The sequence below is a fragment of the Schistocerca serialis genome, chromosome 4, assembly GCF_023864345.2.
Source record: "Schistocerca serialis cubense isolate TAMUIC-IGC-003099 chromosome 4, iqSchSeri2.2, whole genome shotgun sequence".
In the NCBI taxonomy this organism is placed as follows: domain Eukaryota; kingdom Metazoa; phylum Arthropoda; class Insecta; order Orthoptera; family Acrididae; genus Schistocerca; species Schistocerca serialis.
Genome location: NC_064641.1, coordinates 833,571,202 through 833,596,346, shown reverse-complemented (window position 1 = coordinate 833,596,346; position 25,145 = coordinate 833,571,202). Strand labels below are relative to the sequence as shown.

At 38.0% G+C, this 25,145-nt stretch overlaps 1 protein-coding gene across 2 annotated transcripts in view; it reads right to left on the bottom strand.

Annotated features, from left to right (window-relative positions):
- Positions 1-25,145, bottom strand: part of LOC126473447 (origin recognition complex subunit 2) — a 116,009-nt gene that overhangs the window by 7,996 nt on the left and 82,868 nt on the right. For both annotated transcript variants that reach the window (XM_050100499.1, XM_050100500.1), the window contains 2 exons: positions 14,512-14,755; positions 12,143-12,376 (listed from right to left, as the gene is read on the bottom strand). In XM_050100499.1, coding sequence (XP_049956456.1) covers positions 12,143-12,376; positions 14,512-14,755 — 478 coding nt within the window. The remainder of the gene's footprint in view (positions 1-12,142; positions 12,377-14,511; positions 14,756-25,145) is intronic.

Genomic DNA, 25,145 nt, shown 5'->3' with positions numbered 1-25,145 from the left:
CCCCACCCCCCCCCCACCCCCCCTCCCTCTCCCACCCACACTTTTTACATGATCCCATACAGATTCAAACCACTTTCCTGTTTGTTGACACTGGAAAAGAGCCTCTTCAGCCTGCTAATCCCCAGTTATTAAGTGAACCATTGTTAAGTTTTCTTCCTAATCTCATAATTTTCCGACTTATGCAGGAGTACTGCATGGTCCACGCACTCAAATACTGCTGTTACATCAAAGAAAATATTGTCATCACATTATCATTAAACACTGATTGTGCTTCATACAAAAAACAGTAAATTGCATTTGCTGCTGACACCCCATTTCTTGTAATCAAACTGTGAGTCTGTCAACAGATTTTGTGAGTAAGATGTGCTACTACTCCTCTATATATTACTTTCTCGAAAACACTGGCAGCAAAGAAACTGGGCAGTATATGTCTACATTCTCTCTAACACCTATTATATAATTGGTTTCACTAACAAGTATTTCAGTCAGCCAGAAAATAGACCACACCTAAAAGACAAACTGCAAAGATGACTGAATACAGAGGTAATGTGTGGTGTGCTGATCATCTTAATTCCACTTGAAATGTCATCATAGCCAATAGGAGTCTTTACTCTTCTAATAATTAATTCAGTTTTATCTTTGCTTGTTTCTTGTGACTGCATGTGATACAGTTTCTCAGACCACCAACTGCTAAGAGTTCTGTATATTTACCTGCACCAATAAAAGTTTGATTTAACTTGCCAAATGTTGACAAGAAGTGGTTATCAAATATTTTGTACTACTCTGGAGATCACTAACAGTTCCAGTCTCATACAAAAGAGGTGTAATATGTTGAACACCCTCATTCACCCCTCATACCTTTTTCACATCTGACCATGTAGTTTTAATTATACTGTGAGAGCTATTAATTCTCTTTGTGTAATGCATTGTTTTGCCTGTCTGATTGCATTAATCAGTACTCTGCAGTAGTGAAATTCTGTTACCTACATCTGACTGTTCATCATATTACGATACAGCTCCCATTTCCTCCTACATGATATTCTAATTTGTCTACCTGCAATTTCTCAGTGAGAAAGAGCTACCATGGAAGGTGACAAACGTGAAGACATGTATTATACTTATCATTCAAGTTGTATGCATTGTAGAACTCTTAACAAGCTTCCCCTTTGAGAGTTGCTTTAAGTGTCTGCACTGCAAGAAAACTTGCATTTCTAAATCCCTTGTTCACTATTCTGCCACATTTCTTTTCAGTATTATTACCTGTGCATCATTATCTGACATGGTATTACTAGGTTTTCTCACACTGTACCCTTCTGTTAGAGAACAATAATAATTGCAGGCAATGCCTACAATCATACTGTTGTTTCCCTGGACTCTGAACGGGAAGTTCACTGTCTGTACTGGGCTGTACGATTCAATTAAGTCCAATAACCCTTGTTTCTCTGGAGAATCAATTATACAGTTTGTAATGAAATCCCAACAAAATGAACTTCATGTGCTTCTTAAGAATCAACCTTAGCACAGGAGCAAGTCTGGAGAGGAAAACCCAGTAGTCTGAAATGGGGGATCTGAATTATGAACAAAAGTTCTTTTTTTCTTTGAAAATTCAGAATCTGCTCCACAACCTTAAAATATTTGGTTTTTTACAATATTTTGATATGTCAACTTCTTTAAATAAAAAATTACACTTGATATAAATAGCCAGTCCTTCCTTTTGTAATAAACGCTTTTTCACAGAAATCAAATGAGATGTTCCCTTCCAAAGGAAGCCTTAGTATTTCTTCCCTATGTGACAAACTCTGAGGTAAAAATAATACCAGTGTCAAAACCTATTAGCAATTTATCTAATTTAACTTTAATTCCCTTCATATTTCAATGGAATAAGCTTACTGTGCTATTTGAACTGTGTTCTCCATTTACTGAACTAACTTCCAGCATTAAAGGAGCCTTCCTCAAGCAAGGATTACATGACTCAATACTACAATTTAATATCACTGAACAGGAAATATAAATTTAGTGCACAAAGCAGTAATAGACTTAGAAACTGGTGGAATGAACATCTACTATGAGTATCAGAGTTTGTGAGGAAGGCAATAAGCTTCCTGGGAGACAGCATAAGTGACAATGAAATAAGACTACAAATGAATAAATTAGAAGTTACTAAACGGCTTTTGCCACTGTCAAACTGGATTTAATTGAAAGCCAAGTTGTGTACATTCAAATTTTTAGTAAAATTTGACTCAGGAAAGCTTTCAATGCTATAAGTCTTATGAAAGATTTTAAAAGAAATGTTCAACTCATAACAGTTACCGTCCATCAGCTTTTCTAGTAGAATATCTCTGCCCCAGACTGTAGCTACAAATGTCCACAGACATAGAAAAATGCGGTTAAAATTGAGATAGTATAAAATTTTACTATTCAACAATTTCCTTTCTAATCTGCGCATCTGCGCATTACATTCCCAAGACAAATTACTACTTTGCATACACGCCATCATAGAACGTTACTGTAGATAAAGGTATGTGTACATTTCAAGTAGCACTTGACACACAAACCACATGAGCATGGAATAAACCTATAAATGTTACCACAACTATGTGCACATTATCCAGTCACATTAATGTGACCACCTGTCAAAAGCCTGAATAACCACCTTTTGCAGTGCGGACCAATGTGAGATATGCAGGAAAGTAACCATTGAGGTTCCGGAAGGTTCCGACATGTTTGTAGGGCCATGCTGAATCCAGCGCTTGGGCCAGCTGTGCTGGGTTCCTCGGCACAAACAGCCTGATCCAGGCAGATTCACAGATTCTCGATTTGATATAAATCCGGAGAGATTGGTAGCCAGAGGAATATGCAGTAAACTAATCCTGGTGCTCTTCAAACAATGCACATGCACTACAAGCTGTTGGAGATGTTGCATTGTTCTGCTGGTAGATACCAATGTGCCAGTATTGTTCTGCTGGTAGATGCCAATGTGCCAAGGAAAAACAAACTACTTGTACCATAATACAACAATGAAACTAATCAATATTTGACAATATAACGTAGTTGGATAGATAACAAATCTACTCACCAAGCGGTGTCAAGAGAATACATATATAAAAAAAAGGTTTTATATATGCAACCTTTCAGAGGCAGTGGCTCCCTCTTCCGGCAGAAGGATTGAAAGGGAAGGAGGAGAGGTGAAGAAAAAAGTGAACATCCGGAAAAGTTGGCCAGGACCCCAGGTCAGGGGTGACTTACTGGACAGGATGAGAAGGAAAGGTTGATTGTTGGGGACTGCACCAGACGAGATTTAAAAAGCTGAGAGCTTAAACATGGAAAACGAGGAAATATGAAAGACAGAGATTATTGGTAAAACATAGTGCACAAGTTAATAAGAGTGAAAAGCTAAAAGCATTGTATGTACCAGAGGCAGGAGGCAGCTGGAGAAAAATAGATCAGAAAATGAAAGAAGTAGAAAACAAAAATGAAGTGAAGAATGAAGTAATTACTGCAAAGAAATACTGAGACAGAAGGAATTAATGTAAATTATGGCTGGATAGGTGACGAAAGCCAAAGACAAATTGTAGCACGAGTTCTCACCTGCAGTGTTCTGAGAAACTGGAGTCTGGGGGAAGAATTCAACTGGTGCATATGGCCAAACAGGCACCAAGGTCACTACTGTCATGTTGTAAGACATGCTCTGCAACAGGATATTGTGCACTGCCTATGCCCAATCATCCTAACAGATAACTTGGTGGTAGTCATGCCGATGTAAAAGGCTGAACAGTGTTTACGCAACAGCTGGTATACAACATATGTCGTTTCACAGATGCCACTCCCTTTGATAGTATATGTTTTGCCAGTTACAGGACTGGTGTAGGTGGTTGCAGTAAGATGCAAAAGGCAAGTCTTGCAGTGGGGACTGTCACAGGGGTGGGAGCCATAGGGTAGGGAGATGGGTGCAGAAGGAACATAGGGTCTGACAAGGATATTGCAGAGTTTAGGAGCATGACAAAAAGCTATTCTAGGTGTGGTGGGCAAAACCTCAGACAGAATGGATCGTTTCTCAGGGCATGATTTTCGGAAGTCATGGCCTCGACAAAGTAGTTGATTAATGCAATCAAGACCAAGATAATACTGGGTGACAAGTGGTGTGCTCCAAAGTTGTTTTTTTGGAGGGATCAGCAGTACCAGGACTGGATGTGATAGCCCAGGAAATCTGTTTTTGAATTAGGCTGGTAAGGTAATTACGTCCATTGAAGGCTGAGATGAGAATGGTGGTGTACTGCTGGAAAGAGTCTGCATCCGAACAAATACATTTGCCTCGAATGCCAAGGCTCTATGAGAAGGAATGTTTGACATGGAAAGGATGGCAACTGTCAAAATGTAAGTACTGTTTTTTGTTAGCAGGTTTAATGTGGACAGAAGTGTGTAACTGGCCTTCAGTGAGGATGAGATCGACATCAAGGAAAGTGGCATGGGATTCAGAATAGCGCCATGTGATATTTAATTAGGAGAAGGTATTTAGAGATTCCAGGAATTTTAACAGGTCAACCTCACCATGAGTCCATATGGTAAAGTTGTCATCAATGCATGTCAAATAAACCAGGGGCTGAAGGCTTATGAATACCAGGAAAACCCCCTCCAACCCAAGAAAAAAAGTTGGCATGGGAAGGAGCCATCCTGGTTCCAATGGCCATACCCTTGATCTGTCTGTACGTCTGCCCTCAAAGATGATGTCATTGTTGGTAAGTATAAAGTTGATTTATATGAGCACGAAGAATGTCTAGGTTTGGAATCAGGTGGGCACTTACTGAGGAGGTCTTCAGCAGCAGACAAACCATGTACGTGGGGAATGTTGGTAGAGAGGGAGGTAGCATCAATGGTGACTAGCAAGGTGTTTGGTGGGAGTGGGACAGGCACGGATTTCAGAGGATCTAGGAAATGGTTGATGTTTCTAATACAGGAGGGAAGTCTTTGTACTAAACGTTGCAAGTGTTGATCAATGAAGGCAGATACACATTTGGTGGATGCTTTCAAACTGGCTACTATAGGATGGCCAGGAATCCTAGGAAAAAGGTAAAAGGTGAGGGCCCGTGGTTTGGGCGGAGTAAGAAGTTCTATGGATGGAGGTTAGTCCTTGTGAGAGGGCTGAGGTTTTTAGGAGAGACTGCAGGTCAGTTTGAATCAAAGGGATGGCATCTCGATGGCAGACACTGTATGTAGGGTGTCAGACAGCTGCCTTAGACCTTCACTCCTTTTGGTTGAATAATACAGTTGTAGATCCTTTGTCTGCTGGGAGGATAATGATGGAGTCATCAGTTTTTAGGGAATGCAGATCCTGGAGTTCTGCAGAGACAAGTTAAAGTCATGTTGTAGGGGACTGAGGAAGGATTGTGAAGCAATGCTGGATGTGAGGAATTCTTGGAAGGCTTGGAAGGGGGTGGTCTTGAGGTAGTGGTGGTGGATCAAGTTGGGATCGTGGTCTGAACTGTTCAAGACAGGGTTCAGTGTCAGATTTGCTGTTGGAAAGGTTTTGGGGTTGGGTTGCAAAATGATATTTCCAATGGATATTACCTGTGAAGGAAAGGAGGTCCTTCACCAAAGCAGCATGATCAAATGAAGGTTTAGGGCTGGAAGTCAGATCTGTTTCACCACATGCATCATTTGGATTCTTCACCACACACCAGTGTCCTTGGTTCTCACCAACCACCTGGCCTTAATTTACTTTAATTTCTTCTGTCTCAGTAATTCTTCACAGTAACTACTCCTTTATTCACTCCATTTTAGTTTTCTACATCTTTCATTTTCTGACCTGTCTATTTTTCGCCGTCCCTCTCTCACCTCTGTTACACACAATACACCTAGCTTTTTGCTCCTTATTAACTTGCGAACGGTGTTTTAACAGTAATATCAGTATTGCATATTACACAGTCTTCCACCTTTAAGCTCCCAGGTTTTCAAATCTGTCCGGTGCAGTCCCCAACAGTCTGTCTTTCATTCTCATCCTGTTCGGTGACCCGAGGTTCTGGGTGACTTTTCCAAACTCCAACCCTTTTCCTAAACCTCTCCAGCCTTTTCTTTCACCCTCATTCCTTCCTCTTCAACTCTTCTGCCAGAAGGAAAAGCCACTCGCTCTGAAAGTTTGCATAAATAAAACCTTTTTTTATATGTGTGTTCTCTTTCCACAGCTTGGTGGGTAAATGTTTTATCTATCCAAACTACTTGTAGGGCTGGACATGGTCCCCAAGGATAAATGCATACTGTGTTGATCTAATGTGCCTTCCACAATGATGAGGTCACCCAAGAAATGACATGAAAACATTCCCCAAACCACAACACTTCCTCTTTCCGCCTGGACCTTCCAACAACTGTTGCAGGGTGTTTGCTTTCTGTGGAGTGCGTACTGTAAGACCTTTGGTACACACACCATCAGATTATTTGACTTGTCGCTCTAACAAAGTAGGCAAGTGTCAGCAATATGTCTCGTGGTCTTATCGTGGCGTGTTTATCTTCTGCCGTTAGGTCAGACGATAGAAATGCCACTTGCACACTTAGAGTAGCTGATTGACGGTGACCAACTTTAAACAGAACTTGATAAATTTTCACACACATTTATTAAAATAATAACCAGCATAAACATTACTTAACTTAGCTCTGGATGCTATTACAATTGACAATCTGAAGTTCCTTTGGTCTTGGTACGTTAATCTTATTCTCACATATCTCTGATACTTGACAAAGTGTCTATACATTTATCTACATGGCTATGTACAGGAATATGATAATCTTATTAGGCGCAGACTGAAACTTGACTATAGACTAATGCAGACTGAGGCAGATAAATGCAGACTGACTAATCGGAGGCCTGTACACTCGTTATAATACCTCGCGCGTTGATGTATCACTGCGCGAGTGTGATCCGCGAGGAGAAAAGGTTCTACGTTAGCAGCAATCTCATTGGCTGCGTTACATATTAATATGCAGATCGGCGGAAGCAGAATGTGGTCCGTCTTTATGGCAGTGCCATCTCGTAGAGCGGAGACAGACGAGCGCTGCGCCTGCACTGTTGTGCTTAGTGGGGCGCGCTCTAGTGGGAAAGTTGTGTATGCACTGACTACGCGGAACTATGTACACAACACTTTCAGATGTTTCTCACCATACAAACCAGCTGTCACCTATCTGATGGAGCAGAAAATGTGATTCATCTGAAACTGCCACCTGTCGCCACTCAGTGGATATCCAGTTGTGGTACTGGCACTCAAATTCCAGCTTTCGCTGCATGTCTATTCGCCCGTACACGTACCTACAGCTGTCATTCACGCCTGTCACCTACAGCCCATGGCGTACCACAGCTGCCTTGGTGCTGATTTTGGATAGCGTCATTCTGCCATGCGTGGTATACTTTACAGCCCTGTATCTCCGATATTTCCAAACTGGGGAAAAAACTTGATAGTGGATGCCCCCCCTCAAGTGTTTGAGAAGGGACGTCAAAAATTTTTTAAAAATACGTTTTTCACAGATATGTTTATTTTGTATTTCTGAAGAGTTATACCTATAAAACATATATGTTCAAGGAAATGTAAGACATGTTATTCGATCCTAAATGCGCCAAAGTACAGTGCCACACCTCTTCACACAGCATTCTTCTATTGGACGTCACTGTATTTCACTCTGTGGAATTCAAACGTGTATATTTTGTAATGGAAGCCATCCAACCTACATTCAGGACAGTGGAAATTAGAAAGACCTCTGATGCCTCTCCTGCTCCCAGTCAGCCAATTTGACATCCTACCCCCCCTTTAAAAAAACTCACAATTAATACTGGGTAGGGTTATTTGTGACCGGGAGAATAAGAATGCTTCAGAAAATTTGCATTCTTTATTGCTGTTTAGCTAATAACTTCCTCTTTCGTGTGACATAAAATTAAATATGAGACATAAAAGCAGTAAAGACAAGAGATAAGGAAGACATTACACATTTCTGCACTCCTTATGTCCCAGCATTTTTTCCTCCCTACTCTTGCTACAGCTTTACACAGTGTTCTTGCCCTTCTGTGAAATAATATATTACCTCATCAAAGTTCGTCGAACATTTTGCTACATCAAAAATCAAAATGTTGTAGTCTAATATTGAACAAGCTGTTAATATGAGTAGTACCCAAGACTGGCATGGTTTCTCGATTTGGTTACATCTATTTTATCACTGTCTGCTAGATAAAAAAAAAAATAATAATAATAGGCCTTTCTAATATTGCAGCAACTGTAATACAAACCAAATAAGTGAGACTGTTTTGGCACAAATGTTCATTTTTATATACCTCATTCACACAAATAACACGACAGAACATAATTCATTAGATACCAACATCAAATGCCTGTTAGGCCTACTACAAGTCAAAAGTTTTAGGTTAGAAAATAGTTTCATATTTCATTCATGTGCTCCAGTTTCTCAAATACGAGACCAAAAAGGAGTAGTACAAAATTTTTATATTAAGTTGGTATCATCATATTTTTCCATTTAATTTGTGTGATGCCCCTGTTTCTTCTCCTTCTCGTTCTAAGAATCTTGTCATAATTAATTCTGTAACTATTCCTGCCATTGCCGAAACTTATTCTTCAGTTAGCTTCACTAATCCTGCCAGAACCACTGGTTTAGATGCCTCGCGTTTATTTTCAGGTTAAGTATTGTTATGTGTACATACAAGGCATTTCCTGCAATATTCCAAGAATAGAATTAAGTGGCTGCTAACTGGTGACTGTACAACTGATAATGTAGCAATATGGTAAAAATTTTGTGTCAGAATTTCATTTCCTTGGATATACCGAGAAGATAGTATGTAATCGATATGAAGATGATATCTGTTCTTTCGGACATGTCCGAAAAAACAGATACCATCGGTGTCCATGCAGCACTCTAGAATGAAATGATAACTAAAACAAGATCCTACGCTGTCGAAAATGTGTGCCCCAACGGGGACTCGAATCCGAGGTGATCTGCTTACATGGCAGACACTCTATCCATCTGAGCCACTGAGGGCACAGAGGCTAGTGCAACTGCAGGGATTTATCCCCTGCATGCTCCCTGTGAGACCCACATTCCCAACTTAATGTCCACACACTACATTCTTAGTGCCCCTGCCCATTACACTCATTACTCGCAGCAGACAATCTTACTGAGTCCCATAACAGTTCGGGCAATAAATGTGCATCCGCACAGAAGAAGGTGGTCAATGGCCAGTTAGCCTTATCTATATGAAGATGGTATCCATACAAGATCTATACTGTACAGCAGCTTGCACCACAGGACATACAACGATGTGTTGACTTCACTCTCCAGTTTCTCACAAAGATTGAAGTTGACGAGGGCTGGCCCTGGACCATCCTATGGACAGATGAAGCTCATTTTTCTCTGACAGGTGAGGTGAACACACAGAATTGCCAAGTTTGGGGATCTTCATCTCCAATCATGAAGATCCTCTGTATGGTGAATGCATCGCCTTATGGTGTGGCTTCACAGTTACGTTCGTCATTGGCCAATTCTTTTTTTTTAACAGGTTGGCACTCAAGGACCAAAGATGTGCAGTGTGACTGGCCAGCATTATCACAATATCCTTCAATAGCATGTTATGCCCACCCTACAGAATAGAGACGCACTGAACTCTACAGTTTCACGCAAGATGGGGCCCCATCACACATCACTCATATAGTTCACCTGCATCTCCAAAACACATTTAAAAACAATCAAATTGGCCACTGAGATCACCTGATCTCATTCCCTGTCATTTATGGTTGTGGGGTTACCTGCAGGACAGGGTTTACAAGGGAAACATTCACACGTGTGCTGATCTGAAGCGCAGTATATCAAGAGAGGTAGCCAGCATACCTATGGACATGTTTTATTCTGCTGTGAAGAATGCAATCTTGTGCTTTCTGACTCTTCTGGACACTGATGGGCATCATATTAAGCCCTTTTTGTGGCAGTGATGGTACCAGTATGTAATGGTACGATGTACTAGATCAGCACATTAAAAGTGTTTCAATTGAATTGATTCTGCATTATTTTTTTCCGCATGTCCTTGACATTAATGTTACCAAGGTTGGTACTTGTATGGTAATTAGTTCCTGTGTTATAATGTTTTAAATAGGAAAAGTTTAATTATAACCCTCCAGTATTCACTGTCAGTGAACATGTTCTAAAAATTGAGCACCTGTGAATGGAATAACATTAGGACTGAAGTAAGAGGCATAAAATTGTGAGTAGTAATTTAATACTGTCTTATATTAGCAATGTAAAGCGTGAGAACATCTAGACAAACAGATTTGTAAGAAAATCCAAACTGTTACAGTGACCACCGAAAAAACTTTGAAATAAAGAGAAACACATATGGTCTAAATAGGACTTTTATTACAGTTGCAAAAGATGCTATATAATCTATACTACTTGCGTCACTGTGATTGCGGAAAAAAGGAATCCTAAGAGGAAAAAAAGACTATTTACATTAGGTGCATTGCTCCGAAGATAATTCTCTAAGACAACATGATGTTCAAATCAACATGACCATAGATATTTTAATTGCAAAACATGCAGAACCAAGTATGGTGATTTAAACTTAAATTTGTTAACTTGACGCCATTTTAATTTGTTATCTAACAGCATCCTCAACAAATTTTACACTGGGTTTCATTTAGCGTATGATCACCAACATCGAGTTCTGATGCCAGAGGGAATTTTTGACTGCTCGAATTTCGTAATATAAATTTCTGTAAGATTACAACAAAATTGTTACTGTAAAACAGTTGTGGACCACGTTTGGCTGTGTGGCTTGTTTCTTTAAAGGATGAGCCTGGACCCTTGATCACATGGCTTTTGTCATCAGCTAACATTACAGATTTTCATCTATCCTTCAATAATAGCGGAAGATCATTTAGGTAAATTAGTGACAAAAGTCACAGTTTGTATTTATTTCTGTCATACAGTTTGTCACACTTCCTGTTACAAAAGTAAAATTGTATCAATACAAGATGGATACCATTAAAGCTAAACACTTTAGTTTCCCACATAGAATATATTATCTTGACAATAAATAGCCTTAGCAAAGCACAGGATAATATACTGACAGCATTTTTTAAAGCTGTCATAGGACTTCAAATATGAGATCATATACAGTTTACTCTGTAGAGAACCCTAACCTGAGATGCAATTAATAAGTTATGCTGTCACTGTTCTACTGCAGGCCACTGTCTCTAAAATTTCAGATATTAGATGGTTGAAATGGGACAGTAATCACACATGACTGGTCTATTTTTATTTTGGTAGATGGTTTTCACTGTTGTGTAAGCCTGACAGTAAATATGCTTTTGACTAATTACAAGATAACTTCAGGGTGCTCATCAAAGGCAACAGAACATTTTAACGCATTTCTAAAAACACAACTATAACCACAAGGATGGCCAATTTTGTTTTTACCTGCTTAGGGGTTAAATTTTTGAAAGGAATATTTGTCAGTGGAGTAAAAAGAGTCTGTTAAAGTAAATCTAACATACTTTTTATTTGGTGTATATTATTTACTTCATTATTAACTAATTCTATCTGTTTAAAAAATCTGTTTCTGCGAAGTTGTGTGTATGAACTCTTGATCATTTTTTACAAGTTCTAAATTGATCAATTTACAAAGTTTTCAAGTATAACAGAATGTTCTAAGGGTTGCAATATTTGAAAAGTGAGGAAACAACAGTTAGGTCTATCAATAAAGTTTCAGTTTTTTACGAGTCAAGAACTGAAGTGTTCATTCTTTTTCAAAAATTTTAGTAATAAATTCCAGAACAATTATAACATAAACAAAATTATGAAAAGGAAAGTTGATACCATATAGCAGAAATGCTGAGTCGTAGATAGGCACAACAAAAAGGCTGTCATAAATAAGCTTTCAGCCAGTCTGGCAGCTGAAGCCATACTTGTGTCATCTATTTTTGACAAAGGCTTTGTTGGTGGGAGCTTATTTGTGACAGTCTTTTCGCTATGGCTATCTGTGACTCAACATCTCTGCTATATGTTGAGTAACAACTTTCCTTTTCATCATATTGTTACATTCCATCCTGGATTTTCGACTGTTTGACAACATTAACAAACTGTTTTGAGTTTTTAGGCTTACCTCGAAAATTACTGTTGTCTTTATTTTCAATATGGCGCTGGGCAATGAGCAGGAAGATACTGCGTGCATTTGTTGTGAGAGCTTTGAACACATTATTTAATGATGATAGTGCCAGGCTCCCAGAATTTTTCACCATCACAGAACATTCAAATGATGTTTCCATGAAATATGGAAGGAAATTTGTTACATCCCACCATGTGAAGTTAAAGCTGCTCAACTTCGCTTGATCCCAGACTGCAAAATCAAAACTGAATTTCAAGTACAACTCATACTAGCTTCTGTCATAAAAAAATCTATAAAGTAATGCATTATAACAAAATATGAAGAAAATGTCAGGTATCTGTTTTATATTTATGACTTATGATAAAAAAGACTGGATAGGAAAGTATTTATGATATTCCTGTTATTATCAATATTTCTGTTATAATCAAGAACATGGTAGTCAGTGTGCAAGAACAGCAAAGACAAATGGGATTAAAGCTACAGGTAATTGTGTCATTTATTGCTAGGCACTCAGCATGACAGCCTCAGTAATGATTTGAATAACCACCAGAGTTTGAAATGATGGACGATGTTGGTCCCGATGAACTTACTAATGTCAGCAAGATTCTGCAAAAATAAGTGTATGTAATGACAATTTCATCAGAGTAAAACATACATTGATCTGAAGCCACACAATACAAGAGACATCACACTAAGCAGACTTGTGCCAGCCAATATACCAACACGGTGTCTTTCAGAGCAGAAACTCAAATCAGTTTACAGAAACTGTCTTGGCCATTTGTTGAATCTCATGAAGTACTAACACTGAAAAATGAAAGTTTTGTAAAATTGTAAAAAGACAGAACAGGTGGTCAGTGCTCACCTTCAGGGTGCAAAATTCCATCACTGACAATAGACACATTTAAAGTAGAAAATAAGTATACCTGTCTTTCATATCAGTTTCATCCTCCCCAGGGAAGCAAGAGGGATAGACTGGGAAAGTTTAAGAAGGAGACAAAAATCACTCAGACCTCAGGTTGCAGTGGACCCACATCAGTAGCCCTACTGTACATCAGTATGGAAACTGCCCCATCAATCTGTGTAATTGCTACAATATCAGGCAGTGATGCTGCAAGCTGCCTGGCATGAAGTCTGCAGCCATGTACCATCTAAGTCTTCTTCCTGAGCCAATGTAAGAATGGTTGGAGCCAACTGTATGATCACATCTTGCAGAGATATCAGTGTGACCTCCACAACAGACAGCATGATGCTTAGGTCTGTGTTTGTTTTACTCTTCAGAAATACTTGTACATGCCATCACCATGCATGTGCATGGACTTTGACTGTGTTAGTCTTCCTATCATGACTTGCCTGCCTTAGCTTATGAAGAATCTATCTGTTTCCAGTTTGTGATACCACTATTTCACACATTTATTCAAATATCTATGTGGAAGTAGAAATTGAGTGCTGCCTACAAAATCCACCTGGTGTGACCATAAGGGGGAGACGAAGATCTTTGTTCTTACAACAGATGGGTCCTCTTTCATCCCTAAGAAAAATATCTAAATATTATAAAGATAGCTATAGTTTTCTTCCTACCTTGAATGTGTGCATTGGTAGTGCTGAAATTTTGCCACTTAAAGATAAGTACTGGCTAGCCATTCTGTCCCCTTGTAATGAATTTTTCATTTGATAGAACTAGCATAGATCTACTTGGGTAGCAAAGAAACTTCAGGTTTATTGATGGAGCACCATAATATTTTAATTGATAGTATCATAATATCATGCACCACTGCATTCAGTTAATGATCCTCTTCTAGCTATGAAATGCATAATGTTTGTGGCACAGCATTATATCATTCTCTGCAGTATAACTCACTTTCATACAGTTAAAATGTCTCCAGACTTCCTTTGATGTATTAACGTGACATAAAATGACAAATAAGGTGCCCAGAAATGGTCTTAATGAACACATTTTGGATCAAACAGGAAGAGAAATTCAGACATCATTAAATAAAATGGAGCTAATAACTATGGCACAGTTTTTATTGTTAATAAGTAAAATGTCTTCTTGTCCCTATGCCTACTCATAATGCTACATGTTACCATCTACAAGTTGTATGACATCATCTTAGCAGCACCATTAAATTGAAAACTATCTTGTAATAAATGTTTGTTGCAATCATGATACTGCAATCACTCCTTTGATCATTACATGCTGTCCATGTCATGCTATTACAACTGTACTTTGATAATATGCTTAATCCCCCGCAAAAATCTGCAAATTTATCATAACTTTTTCCAGTATCGTAATGCATGCACAATCACATATAAAACTTTCTAACAATATGTTTACCAGTCAAATCAGATGTAAACAAATAACTTACCTAAGGGAGCATTTATGTGATCTATAGAAGCTAGCAGGTATATATTAGGAGTGCTAGCTAGACGACTCAGAACATCTTGGCATTTGTCATTGCGCAACATTTCGCCATCAATATTATGCACAATAAGGTACAAAGAATTCTTGTATATGCCAGAGTACCAGCTCTGGACCAGTTCTAAACATTCATAGAGGTCAGCAGGCACATTTGATAACTCAAGAATATTTTTAGCTATCATATTGACAACCTGTAAATTGAAGAGATCATTTATGTTGATCATTAGCTAAAACTTCAAATTAGCTCAGTCAAATCTACATAATCAAATTTGTATTTTTAAATTTATGACAGAAGAGGTGCACAACAGAAGCAAGTGTGTGAGTGAGGAAGGGGGGGGGGGGGGGGGGGGGAGAGTGTGTGTGTGTGTGTGTGTGTGTGTGTGTGTGTGTGTGTGTGTGTGTGTGTGAGAGAGAGAGAGAGAGAGAGAGAGAGAGAGAGAGAGAGAGAGAGAGAGAGAGAGAGAGAGAGATTTACAGAAGTAATACACCTTAGTTGTTTTTCAATAGCTCACTGAAGTAGCCCTGGGGTACATGAGCAGACAGAGTGTACAACAAAGGAATGAATGAACATAATTGCAGAATATGAATGTTCCCTTTATGTGGCACTCTAATCTTTCCTTTCCATCCAAACAACATTTTATAAACTCAAGAACTGCTCTTGCAAATTATTCAGATAAAGTGACTCTTAAACTAGAAAATTATTGTTGTTACTGCCATGAATAATGTTCCCAGTCATGAAAGCCTCATACGCACAGTACACAAATAATTTTTCTTTATGTACAAAGTTTCAAACACTATTGTCCTCAAGATGGTGAATCTTTTTCAATTAATAAAGTAAAAACATGTGTAGGTGGAGCAGCCTTCTGCTGGGATATTAATATTTTGCAACAAAGCTTAAATATTTCTCACTTAGCTTGTTTCAGTAAAAAAACAAAGATGCATACAAAATAATAGAATCCCTCTTCCTCTCCCTCTGGCACTCTGGGAGTTGCAGTATATACATATCTGTGTGTTCTAGCAATAGGCAACACTTTAACATTGTGAAAAAGTAGTTACTGTCCTTCAAACAACCAGTATAACTATATAAAAGTTTGATTTCCTAGTTATAAAAACAATTAATCATAATGCAAATAAATTTCTCTAATCTTAAATTCTTAGCTCCAGCAAAGAGCAGAGCATGACTATATTTCCTGCCAAGAAGAAAGTGACAAAAAAACTTAAAATATTTTCCAATTCTTGTTGTTATAACACAAACAGAACCATGATTAATCAGCAGCTAGCATAGTAGGCAGAACAGTTTATTAGCATTCTCTTTATAACACATCCTTTCATTTCAAAGATCTGATTATTCTCCTCCTTGATGAGATCTCCAGAACACAATGTGTATTCAGTGAACGAAATAATTCTCTCGCCCGTGGCATATTCCTCTTGCATGTGGACAGTAATCCTTCTCTCAATATATTGTGAAATACATTTACAATTATGGCCTAATTTGTAATGCCATTGTTCAGTGACCGTCCTGTATACTCAGCATTAATGTGACTTCTGCGTTTCACTAATGCAGTACACAGAATGGATACACAGTTACTGCACTCTGTGTGTATAGGATAATAATTTTACAATTCCCTTTCTGTTAGTATGAAGATGCAACAACATGGATTATCTAAGGAACAGAACTTTCAAAAATATCTGGAAAACATAAGGGAGAACGCCATCAAAAGAAGTACTTTAAGCATCGCAAGAAAGTATCCTAGCCTGAATATTGTAGTAGTGCAAAAAACAATACTAGCATCACTGATGCTTCGCAAAAAATGCAAATATTAAAAAACTTTTGCAGAGAAATACCGCCAGATTGCAAACATCTGTGGATGGAACATTCTGCTACACTATCTTATCGATCCTAATTCCACAGGCAGCACATAGCAGTCACAGTCTCCCTTAATTCATTTACATGTTACAGATGAGAAAATGCCTTAAAACCCTCTCAGGTTACTGCACTTAGGCTTGACATTATTCACTATACACTGCACAGGAACTCACCTTGAGCCACACTTTATTTAATTTTATCTTCAATGAAACAAGAGCTAATGGAGGAATGGGCCACTCATATGATTATTCCCATATTAAAACCTGAGAAGGATGCTAGAATTTTTGCACCTTATAGGCCTTTGTGCCTTGCCTTCATGTGTATAGAACACTTGTGAAGACCCATTAAAAACTGTCCAGAATATTGGTTGGAATGCAATGAATTGCAATTGAAGTCCCAATCTGGCTTTTTCAAGTGTCATGGATAGATCTGCAATTTATCTACCATTTCTTCAGATGTATTTTGTTGACTCCAAAGAAAGAAAGTAACTGATTGTATTTTTCCTCCATATCCTATCGACAAACAGCAACGTTCAAATACCAACACTGCACGAGAAATTGGGACAAACTAGGTTACCAGATTACTGGAATCTCAGCATATCTACAAAAGAGAATGGTTTACATACAAATGACAAACAAATAACTGGACCTAGGTTTCTATTATAAGAAGCATTTTAACCCACTGTTCCATACATTGCATAGTGGAATTTAGATTAATCCCTTTCAATTTATTTGCTCCGCACTTCAATATACAGATGATGTTATTTTGTACACATCCAAGACAGTTAAAAATGTGGATGAACAGTTGTTAAAAATGGGCTAGCATGTCACCAGAAAAGTGTTTTGTGATTATATTCACAAAGTGACCAGACACACAAATATTAGTCTTTCACTGACTAGAGCATGATATGCAGCAAATCCTAACAACATAAACTGGATATGCTACAAAACAACTGTTTTTGAATCTGCCTCAGTGCAGTGAGATCAACACCAACAATCTGAACAGATTCGTTCTGATGGATACAAGCTAGTAGCACACTGGCGTAGAACTAATAAGAAAGAAATGGGAGTGGCTATTTACGTAAAAGATGTACTTCAGTTCCAGGCCCTTCAGGTTAATGAACAGATTTTTGAATGTGCACCACAATAGTAGGTCAGGGACACAAGCTTGTTTGAGGTGCATTCAAGTTACAACACCTCAGTTTTTTTTTTTTTCTCTTGTCTGAAAACAGATACAAACATGTTGTGTGCACTCATTGTGAATATGTGACAGAAATTGCAGCACTGTACAGCACACACAACTCCAGCGGAGTGGTGAGAATGATGCTTGTTACTTAAAATGATGAACTTTTCATTACAAAAACAGCATGTAATCATTTGTTTCCTCAATTTGCACAGTGTGACACAGAGAGAAATTCATCGCCATTTGAGTACAGTATGTGGTGATTGTGTCATGGATGTATCTAATGTGTGTTAATGGGTGCAACAGTTCAAAACATGCAGAACATCACATGACAACCACCCAAGACAATCTCCACCTCGCACCAGTTGGTCTGACAAAATTACTGGGCAAGTGGTGAAAGTTGTTTTGGAGGATCGCCAAATGAGTATAGAACTCATTGCACAAGTTGATATTTCTATGGGAGCTGTGCATACAGCTCTGCATGAAAGCCTGAAATTGCGAAAAGTGTCCTCCAGGTGGGTGCCATGAAGCTGACAGAGGACCAGAAGGCTGTGCACATAGCATGTAGCTGAGCAATGCTGACACACGATGATGGGTTGAATGAGACTTCCTTTCCACTGACAGTGACATTGGGTGAAACATAGATACAACAAAGTGCCTGTCATCTCAATGGAAGTACAGACTCATTGTCACCATAAAATTTCAGGTAAGCGGCTTTGCTGAAAATCTGATGGCAGCCATCTCCTGGGTTAGTGATCGCATAATCCTTACTCATCACATACCAAAGGGAACTATGGTCACAGGCGCATCCTACAAGATCTAATGAAGACCAAGTTCCTTCCAGCATTGTGTGAAAAACACCTGGTAAAGGCTCTTTCAACAAGGCAATGCACCAGCGCATCAGGCAAATGCAATGCTGCAGTTTCTTTATGACAATAACTTTTGAGGTGATTAATGCTCCCTACTTATCTGGTCTGGCTTGGCTCTTTCCTACAATGAAAGATTCTCTCCATGGTCGCACATTCACTAGCTATGCCTTTATTTCATCACCAATTTTTCAGATGTCAAATAAGGCTCCTAAAGAAGTGTTTGCAGCAGCCACGGAATTATGACATCAACATTGTGAAAAAAAAAGTGCACAGCTGCAGGGAGATTAGATCGAGAAGCGACAAGTTTTACAATTTTTGTGTGATAAGTTCGAGGAAAAAAAATTGCAGCTTTTATAACTTTAATCCATCTTTTAGTATCACCAGTGTACAGACCATTGGCAAGATATATCTTAAGCATAAATTTATCCATGTTCGAGCTCTATGACTATAATGTAAATTTATGAAATAATTTCTGCTGCTTTAGTCACCTTCACTAATGTTTAATTAGCATGATGCATTTCAGCAGAATGTTGTGAGATCAGTTGCATTACTATGACACACACATTAAATTAATCTCAATAGTGATGAGATTCATTTGCTTGGTGTGCCATTGAAATTATGTATAGAAATTTTCCATTTTTGCTGGAAATTTAGTAGTATGGTACAAGGAGCACAGTAACAAACACATCACAACTTAACACATTCATTCATATGTTAGATCATTTCCAAAATTAACTGCTACCCTTAGCAGCAAAAGTATCTTAAGCTACATAAATCAGCTTCCACCCCCCTCCCCCAAAAAATCAATCTTCTGACTGATATGATGTAGCCCTCCACGAATTCCTCCCTTGTGCCAAACTCTTCATCTCAGAGCAGCACACTATTTTCTCAATTATTTGTTGATTGTATTCTAATCTCTGATGGTCCCTACAGTTTTCAACCTTTACAGCTCTCTCTAGTGCTGTTGAAATTATTCACTTATGTCTTAACACATTCTGTCATCCTGTCTCTTCTTCTTATTAGTGTTTTCTACATGTTCCATTCTTTGCCAACTCAGCAGAGAACATTCTTGTTCGTTGTCTTATCAGTCCATGCAGTTTTCCGCATCTTTGTACAGTGTCACACCTCAAACACATCAATTCTCTTCTTTTTTTGGTTTTCCCACATTCCACAATTGACAACCATACAATGCTGCACTCCAAGCATATTCTCAGACATTTCCTCCTCAAATTAAAGCCCATGTTTGATACTTCTTTTGTGCCCACTTTGCCTGCAATAGTCTGCTTTTTTACGTCCTCCTTACATCATCCATCACTTGCTATTTTGCTTCCAAGGTAGAAGACTTCCATACTTTCTCTACTTCATGGTCACCAATTTCGATGTTAAGTTTAATGTCGTTAATATCATTTCTGCTACTCATCATTATTTTTGTCTTTCTTTGGTTCACTCTCAGTACATATTCTGTACTCATTAGACTGTTCATTCCATTCATGAGATCCTGTAATTCTTTACTTTCACAGAGAATAGCAATATCATCACTGAATCTTATCACTGATACCCTTTCACCCGAAGTTTTAATTCTATTCATGAATCTTCCTTTCTCTCCACCACTGCTTCTTTGATATATAGATTGAACAATAGGGTTGAAAGATTGCACCCCAATCTTACAACTTTTTCAATCTGAGCACTTCATTCTTGGCAGACAGAAACAGTGTTAAGCATGTTATGCAGACTTAACTGGAGAATCACTCACTAGGCTGTGGAGGTTTCAATCTCAATTTTGTATCAGTTAGTACTGAGTGAGACCACCAAGAGTTGTTGATGCCCAGCTTTGGATTATTTTCTACAGTAAAATTCCTTGCAAGTATTGAAGCAAATAATGCAACAGCTACTGACGACATGATTCCACACCCAACCACTTGCAGTGATTTAACTGTAAAACCAATGCTCAGTGTGTTATATGGCCACGATGATCAAATTTTAGCAATAAATATATTTATCAGATGTACTGCAAAACAATAAACAGTGCCTTAAACAGAGTGTTTGGATAGAAATTACAGGAAGAAGACTGGGGAGAAATTTATAAAGCAGATAGTATTAATGGAAAACTTAGCTCTTTCTTAAACATAGCCACATGGAGCCTTGTTTTCTCAAAAAGAAACTACAAAACTGGAAATAAGCAAACCACCTGTAATTCAAGACCTGTATCACTCATTAGAATCTTTTCAAAAGTGTTTGAGAACGTGGCTTATGATAGACTGCCAACTGATTTGAGTGGGCAGTACTTGTTAACTGATTCTCAGTTTGGCTTTCGCGAAAGATTCTCCACAAAGAAACCAACAACACCACCTCACAAATGAAGTCCTAGCAAAACGAAGCAAGAAAAATTATCCTGTTGATACATTCTGCGACCTTGCCAAGGTCTGTGATTGCATAGATCACAAATCTCTACATGGCAAACTAAAGTGTTGTCTGCCTCCATAATTGAGTGGTCAGCATGGCTGACTATCATATGAAGGAGCCAGGTTCGATTCCTGGTACTGCCAGGGATTTTTCCTTGGTGTGAGAACTGGTACAGAGTGCTCTAGCTGAGAGGAGCTATTCAACTGACTAGCAGCAGTTCCACAGTAAAGAAAACTGACAACGACTGCTACAGCGATGCACTCTCCACATACCCCTCCCTATCGCATTGAATGACACCACTGACAAAGGATGACGCAGAGGTTCATCGGGCATGACTGGGCCTTCTAGGGTCAGAACACAGAATTTTACCTTTTGACCTTTAAACTGATTTGTTGTGGCATTAATGGCATCCTGCTTGTACGAATGAAATCTTACAGCCTTAGATGTGTTCGCACCAGAAGAAGACATTGGCCATACACTAAATGAAACACACTAGGTTAAATTTCTTGGGTTTGGCTGAATAAAAGTTAAAATGGAGCTAACACACAGATAACCTAATTCAAAAGCTCAGTTCAGTGTGTTATTCACATAGAAAAATTTCTTATTGTGTTGACTTAAAGGCAATTAGAGGTGGCTTATTTTGAATATTTTTTACTCTCTGTTGTCTTATGGAATTATCTTCTGGGACAGCACATTTAACCCAAAAAAAGTAAAATAACACTCATTGCTGCTGTTAATAAAAATCAGGTTTAGCTAAACTGTGATTTAAACAGTCATTCACATTTAACATAAAAAAAGTAAAATAACACTTATTGCTGCTGGTAATAAAAATCAGGTTTAGCTAAACTGTGATTTAAACAGTCATTACACAAGACATAAAAAATAATTTTTATGTAGACTTTGCTCCCCTGCCCTAGGCATCAGAATGGAATTATTTGCTCTGGTGGGAAGATTTTCAACAAGCTTCCATCTAACACAACAATAAATTTGGAATCCCTACAAGTTCAAAACAGAATTCCTCATTAGCGTCTCTCTCTCTCTCTCTCTCTCTCTCTCTCTCTCTAAATTATCTGGCTATCTATATTCAACAATTGCAAATTTTTATTAGCTAAACTGCAAGCAGCAGTGTTTCTTACAAAACTGTATGACAAATAAGATATAGGACTCAATATTTATAGATGTAAAAATATTTTTTTGAAAAAGTACAACCTCAATCAAGTAAATATTAAGATACTAATACCAGGTAAACAGCAGATGTGTAATAAAATGGAGGAGGCAGTAGGTCCTTTCTCTCTCTCTCTCTCTCTCTCTCTCTCTCTCTCTCTCTCCCTCTCTCTCTTTTTTTTTTTTTTCAAAACTTTTTTTTTTTTTTCAAAATTTACTTGACTAAATTTAGATAGCTAAGTGAAAACAGCACTAAGCAACATAGTGACAGTTTATTATTAATACAGTAAACATATTTTGTTATTTTTTTAAACTCTTGGTAATGTATGCCTCGACTTGCCCCTCACAACTGAAAGTTTTCCTTGTTGGGACCTATGGAACACAATGAATGAATGAATGGTTTCTTTCTTAAAAAGATACCTGCAACACTGTGACTTAAAACGGGTCACAAACTATTACTGTGCAAACTGAGAGAAACAGTGGCCATCACCTTCAATCACAGCATCTTGTGGTAAGATGAAAGAGTTTTATTTAATGCAGAGGAAAAGCTACAAACAAAACTTAAAGATGCACTGCAAGTAATACAGCAAAACTCATTAGCAAGTCATAAGAAAAAGGAAAGGCAGTATGGGAAATTATTATGCATTAAATTAATAAACTCAATAAGGCAAATGATACACAACTAAACAAAAATTGAATGTGCTGCAAAAGGACTAAGAAATGAAGAGCCATATGCCGTTTTAGGAAACTGCCCCTGTATTTGCCTCCACAATTTAGGCAAGGTTGAACAATTACTTGAATACCGCTTCCCCCACATCCGAGTTCAGCACTGTAACTCGCCATTTCACAACTTGGTAGAGCTGTAGCTTCCAAACAGCCCAGGCCTATGTGCAAGGGCTGTAAGGTTGGAAACATTAGTGAGAACATCAGCAATACACCAATACATATTATAATGCAGCTCTACAGTACAGACAAAGGAATGTCAATGAGTTAAGGAGAGCTTATTATTGTTTCTGTGTGAGAATTCAATTTTATTTTATAACATAAAAATAAAAGTTTCAAAATTTTCAGTTGGATATGTGGAAAATACTAACAAGAAGAATTGGCAGGATGATAGGACATGTGCTAAGATTTTACCCGGTAACAAAAGACAATGAAGAGTCATTTTGTCTTGTTGTACCTGTCACACAGAAGTCTATTTTTTCAGTTCCACACACAGGTCATATGAACCAAAAATGGTATCAAGGTATATAACATGGCTGTATGTGTCAATGATATATGTTACAATTCATTTCACAACTCATGTTTTCATAAGTTGAGAATTGTCAGAGGCATCTTTCCCACAGTAGAGACCAAAATTATAACAATAGCTACTACCTCCAAACAAAGCCCAACATTTATGTCAAGATCTAATGGGTTTCATTTTTAAAATTGCTCCAGATAATTACAACCATAAAACATGGCCATTACTTTACTTGCTGAAAGATGTGCATAAAAAATTTCTCACAACTGATAGTTTTTTACCATAGTGGTAACCAAATTTCTGCTCTAGTACCTTGAACATTTTCACTGACATTCACTTCATTATTATCTACAAAAGGAAGTGTTTAAAGTTCAAGACATTTATTATGAGGTATAATATTGTTAACAGGCACCACCATCAAAGTCATCTTTCAACCTATCTACTGAGGAAGCAAAATGTGGTTTGTTTTTCCCCTCTTTTGCACACTTTATAGTTCCTTTCATAACACTATTTAACAACTCATAACTAAAAAACTTTTCAAAAATGTCCACTTGCTTATAACTTTGAAAACCATTCACAATATTTTCACCATTAGTCTGTGCCACACTATCTACAGTGCCAAAACTGTAATTAGGATATGTCTTAGCCATGCTGACATTGATTCATTCTTTTTCTACCTGGACAGATGATTCTGCCATTGTAAGATTTCTTTTTCCTTGGCACTAGATGACAATTCTGTACAGTATCTTAGAATGTCATCTTCCAGCACTAATTACTTCAATTGGGCATCCTTGCACTAATGAGCTTAGCAACTGGGCATCCTCAAAACAAGTACCACATTACCAGTGACTGAAGCATGTGGTGGCAATATAAAGCAAAAATTTGCACAAAGTTTCCCTGAAAAACACGCATAACTCTTCTAAAAGTTCCATGATTTCAATAAGCAATTTCTATAGTAAAATGCAACTTTAGGTGCAATTTTTCTGGTATATTATGTACTTGAAATATGATGTGCAACTTTGGAACATAGAGCATGTTGTACACTTAAATAACTGGACTAGTAGGAACTGCTGTCAGAAAGTATATGGAAGCACACTGATTTCGTAGCAGATGCTGAGTGAAGAACTGATTTTAAAAGTTCTCATAAATCACCTAATACAGTCACAATGTACACACCTGTGACTGTCACACATGGTGATAACAATGGCCCATTCACAGTGCATTCATTTGGAGTTACAATCACACAAAATACAACAGCATCGTCCGTCATCAGTGCCAGGGCACTTGCTCAGTGGTAAAATAGTAAAAGAAATTATTTCCAGAAAGATAGAACAACTGATAGATGTTGCTATGGGTTTCAGAAAACTGTAGAAATAAGCAAAACAATAATGATGAGTTGCAAAAAGTTATCCACAAACGGTACGGAAACAAGACTGCAGTTCTAAGTGCCAAATAACATAAATGGGGGAAGGAAAAATTAAGCATGAAGTGAGAGAGAGGTGTAGCATACCCCCATGTTACTCAATCTTTAAAATGAGCAAGCAGAAGCAGAAACTAAGGAGAAAGGGAATTAAAGTCCAGAGAGAAGAAAAAATTACAATTTTAGTGTCTGACAATGACATTAAAATCCTGTTAGAGACGCTGAAGGGCATGGAAAGTCAGCTGAATTGAACTGATAGGATCATGATAAGAGGCTATACGATGAACATAAATAAAAGTTAAATAAAAACCTAGTTGAGGAGAAAACAGTTTTATGGCACAACCTCCAACCTTCCTACAAGGAGGGGTAGGTTGGTAGGACATATCTTGAAGCCTGAAGTATAAGGGATAGTTAATTTGGTGTTGGAAGGGAG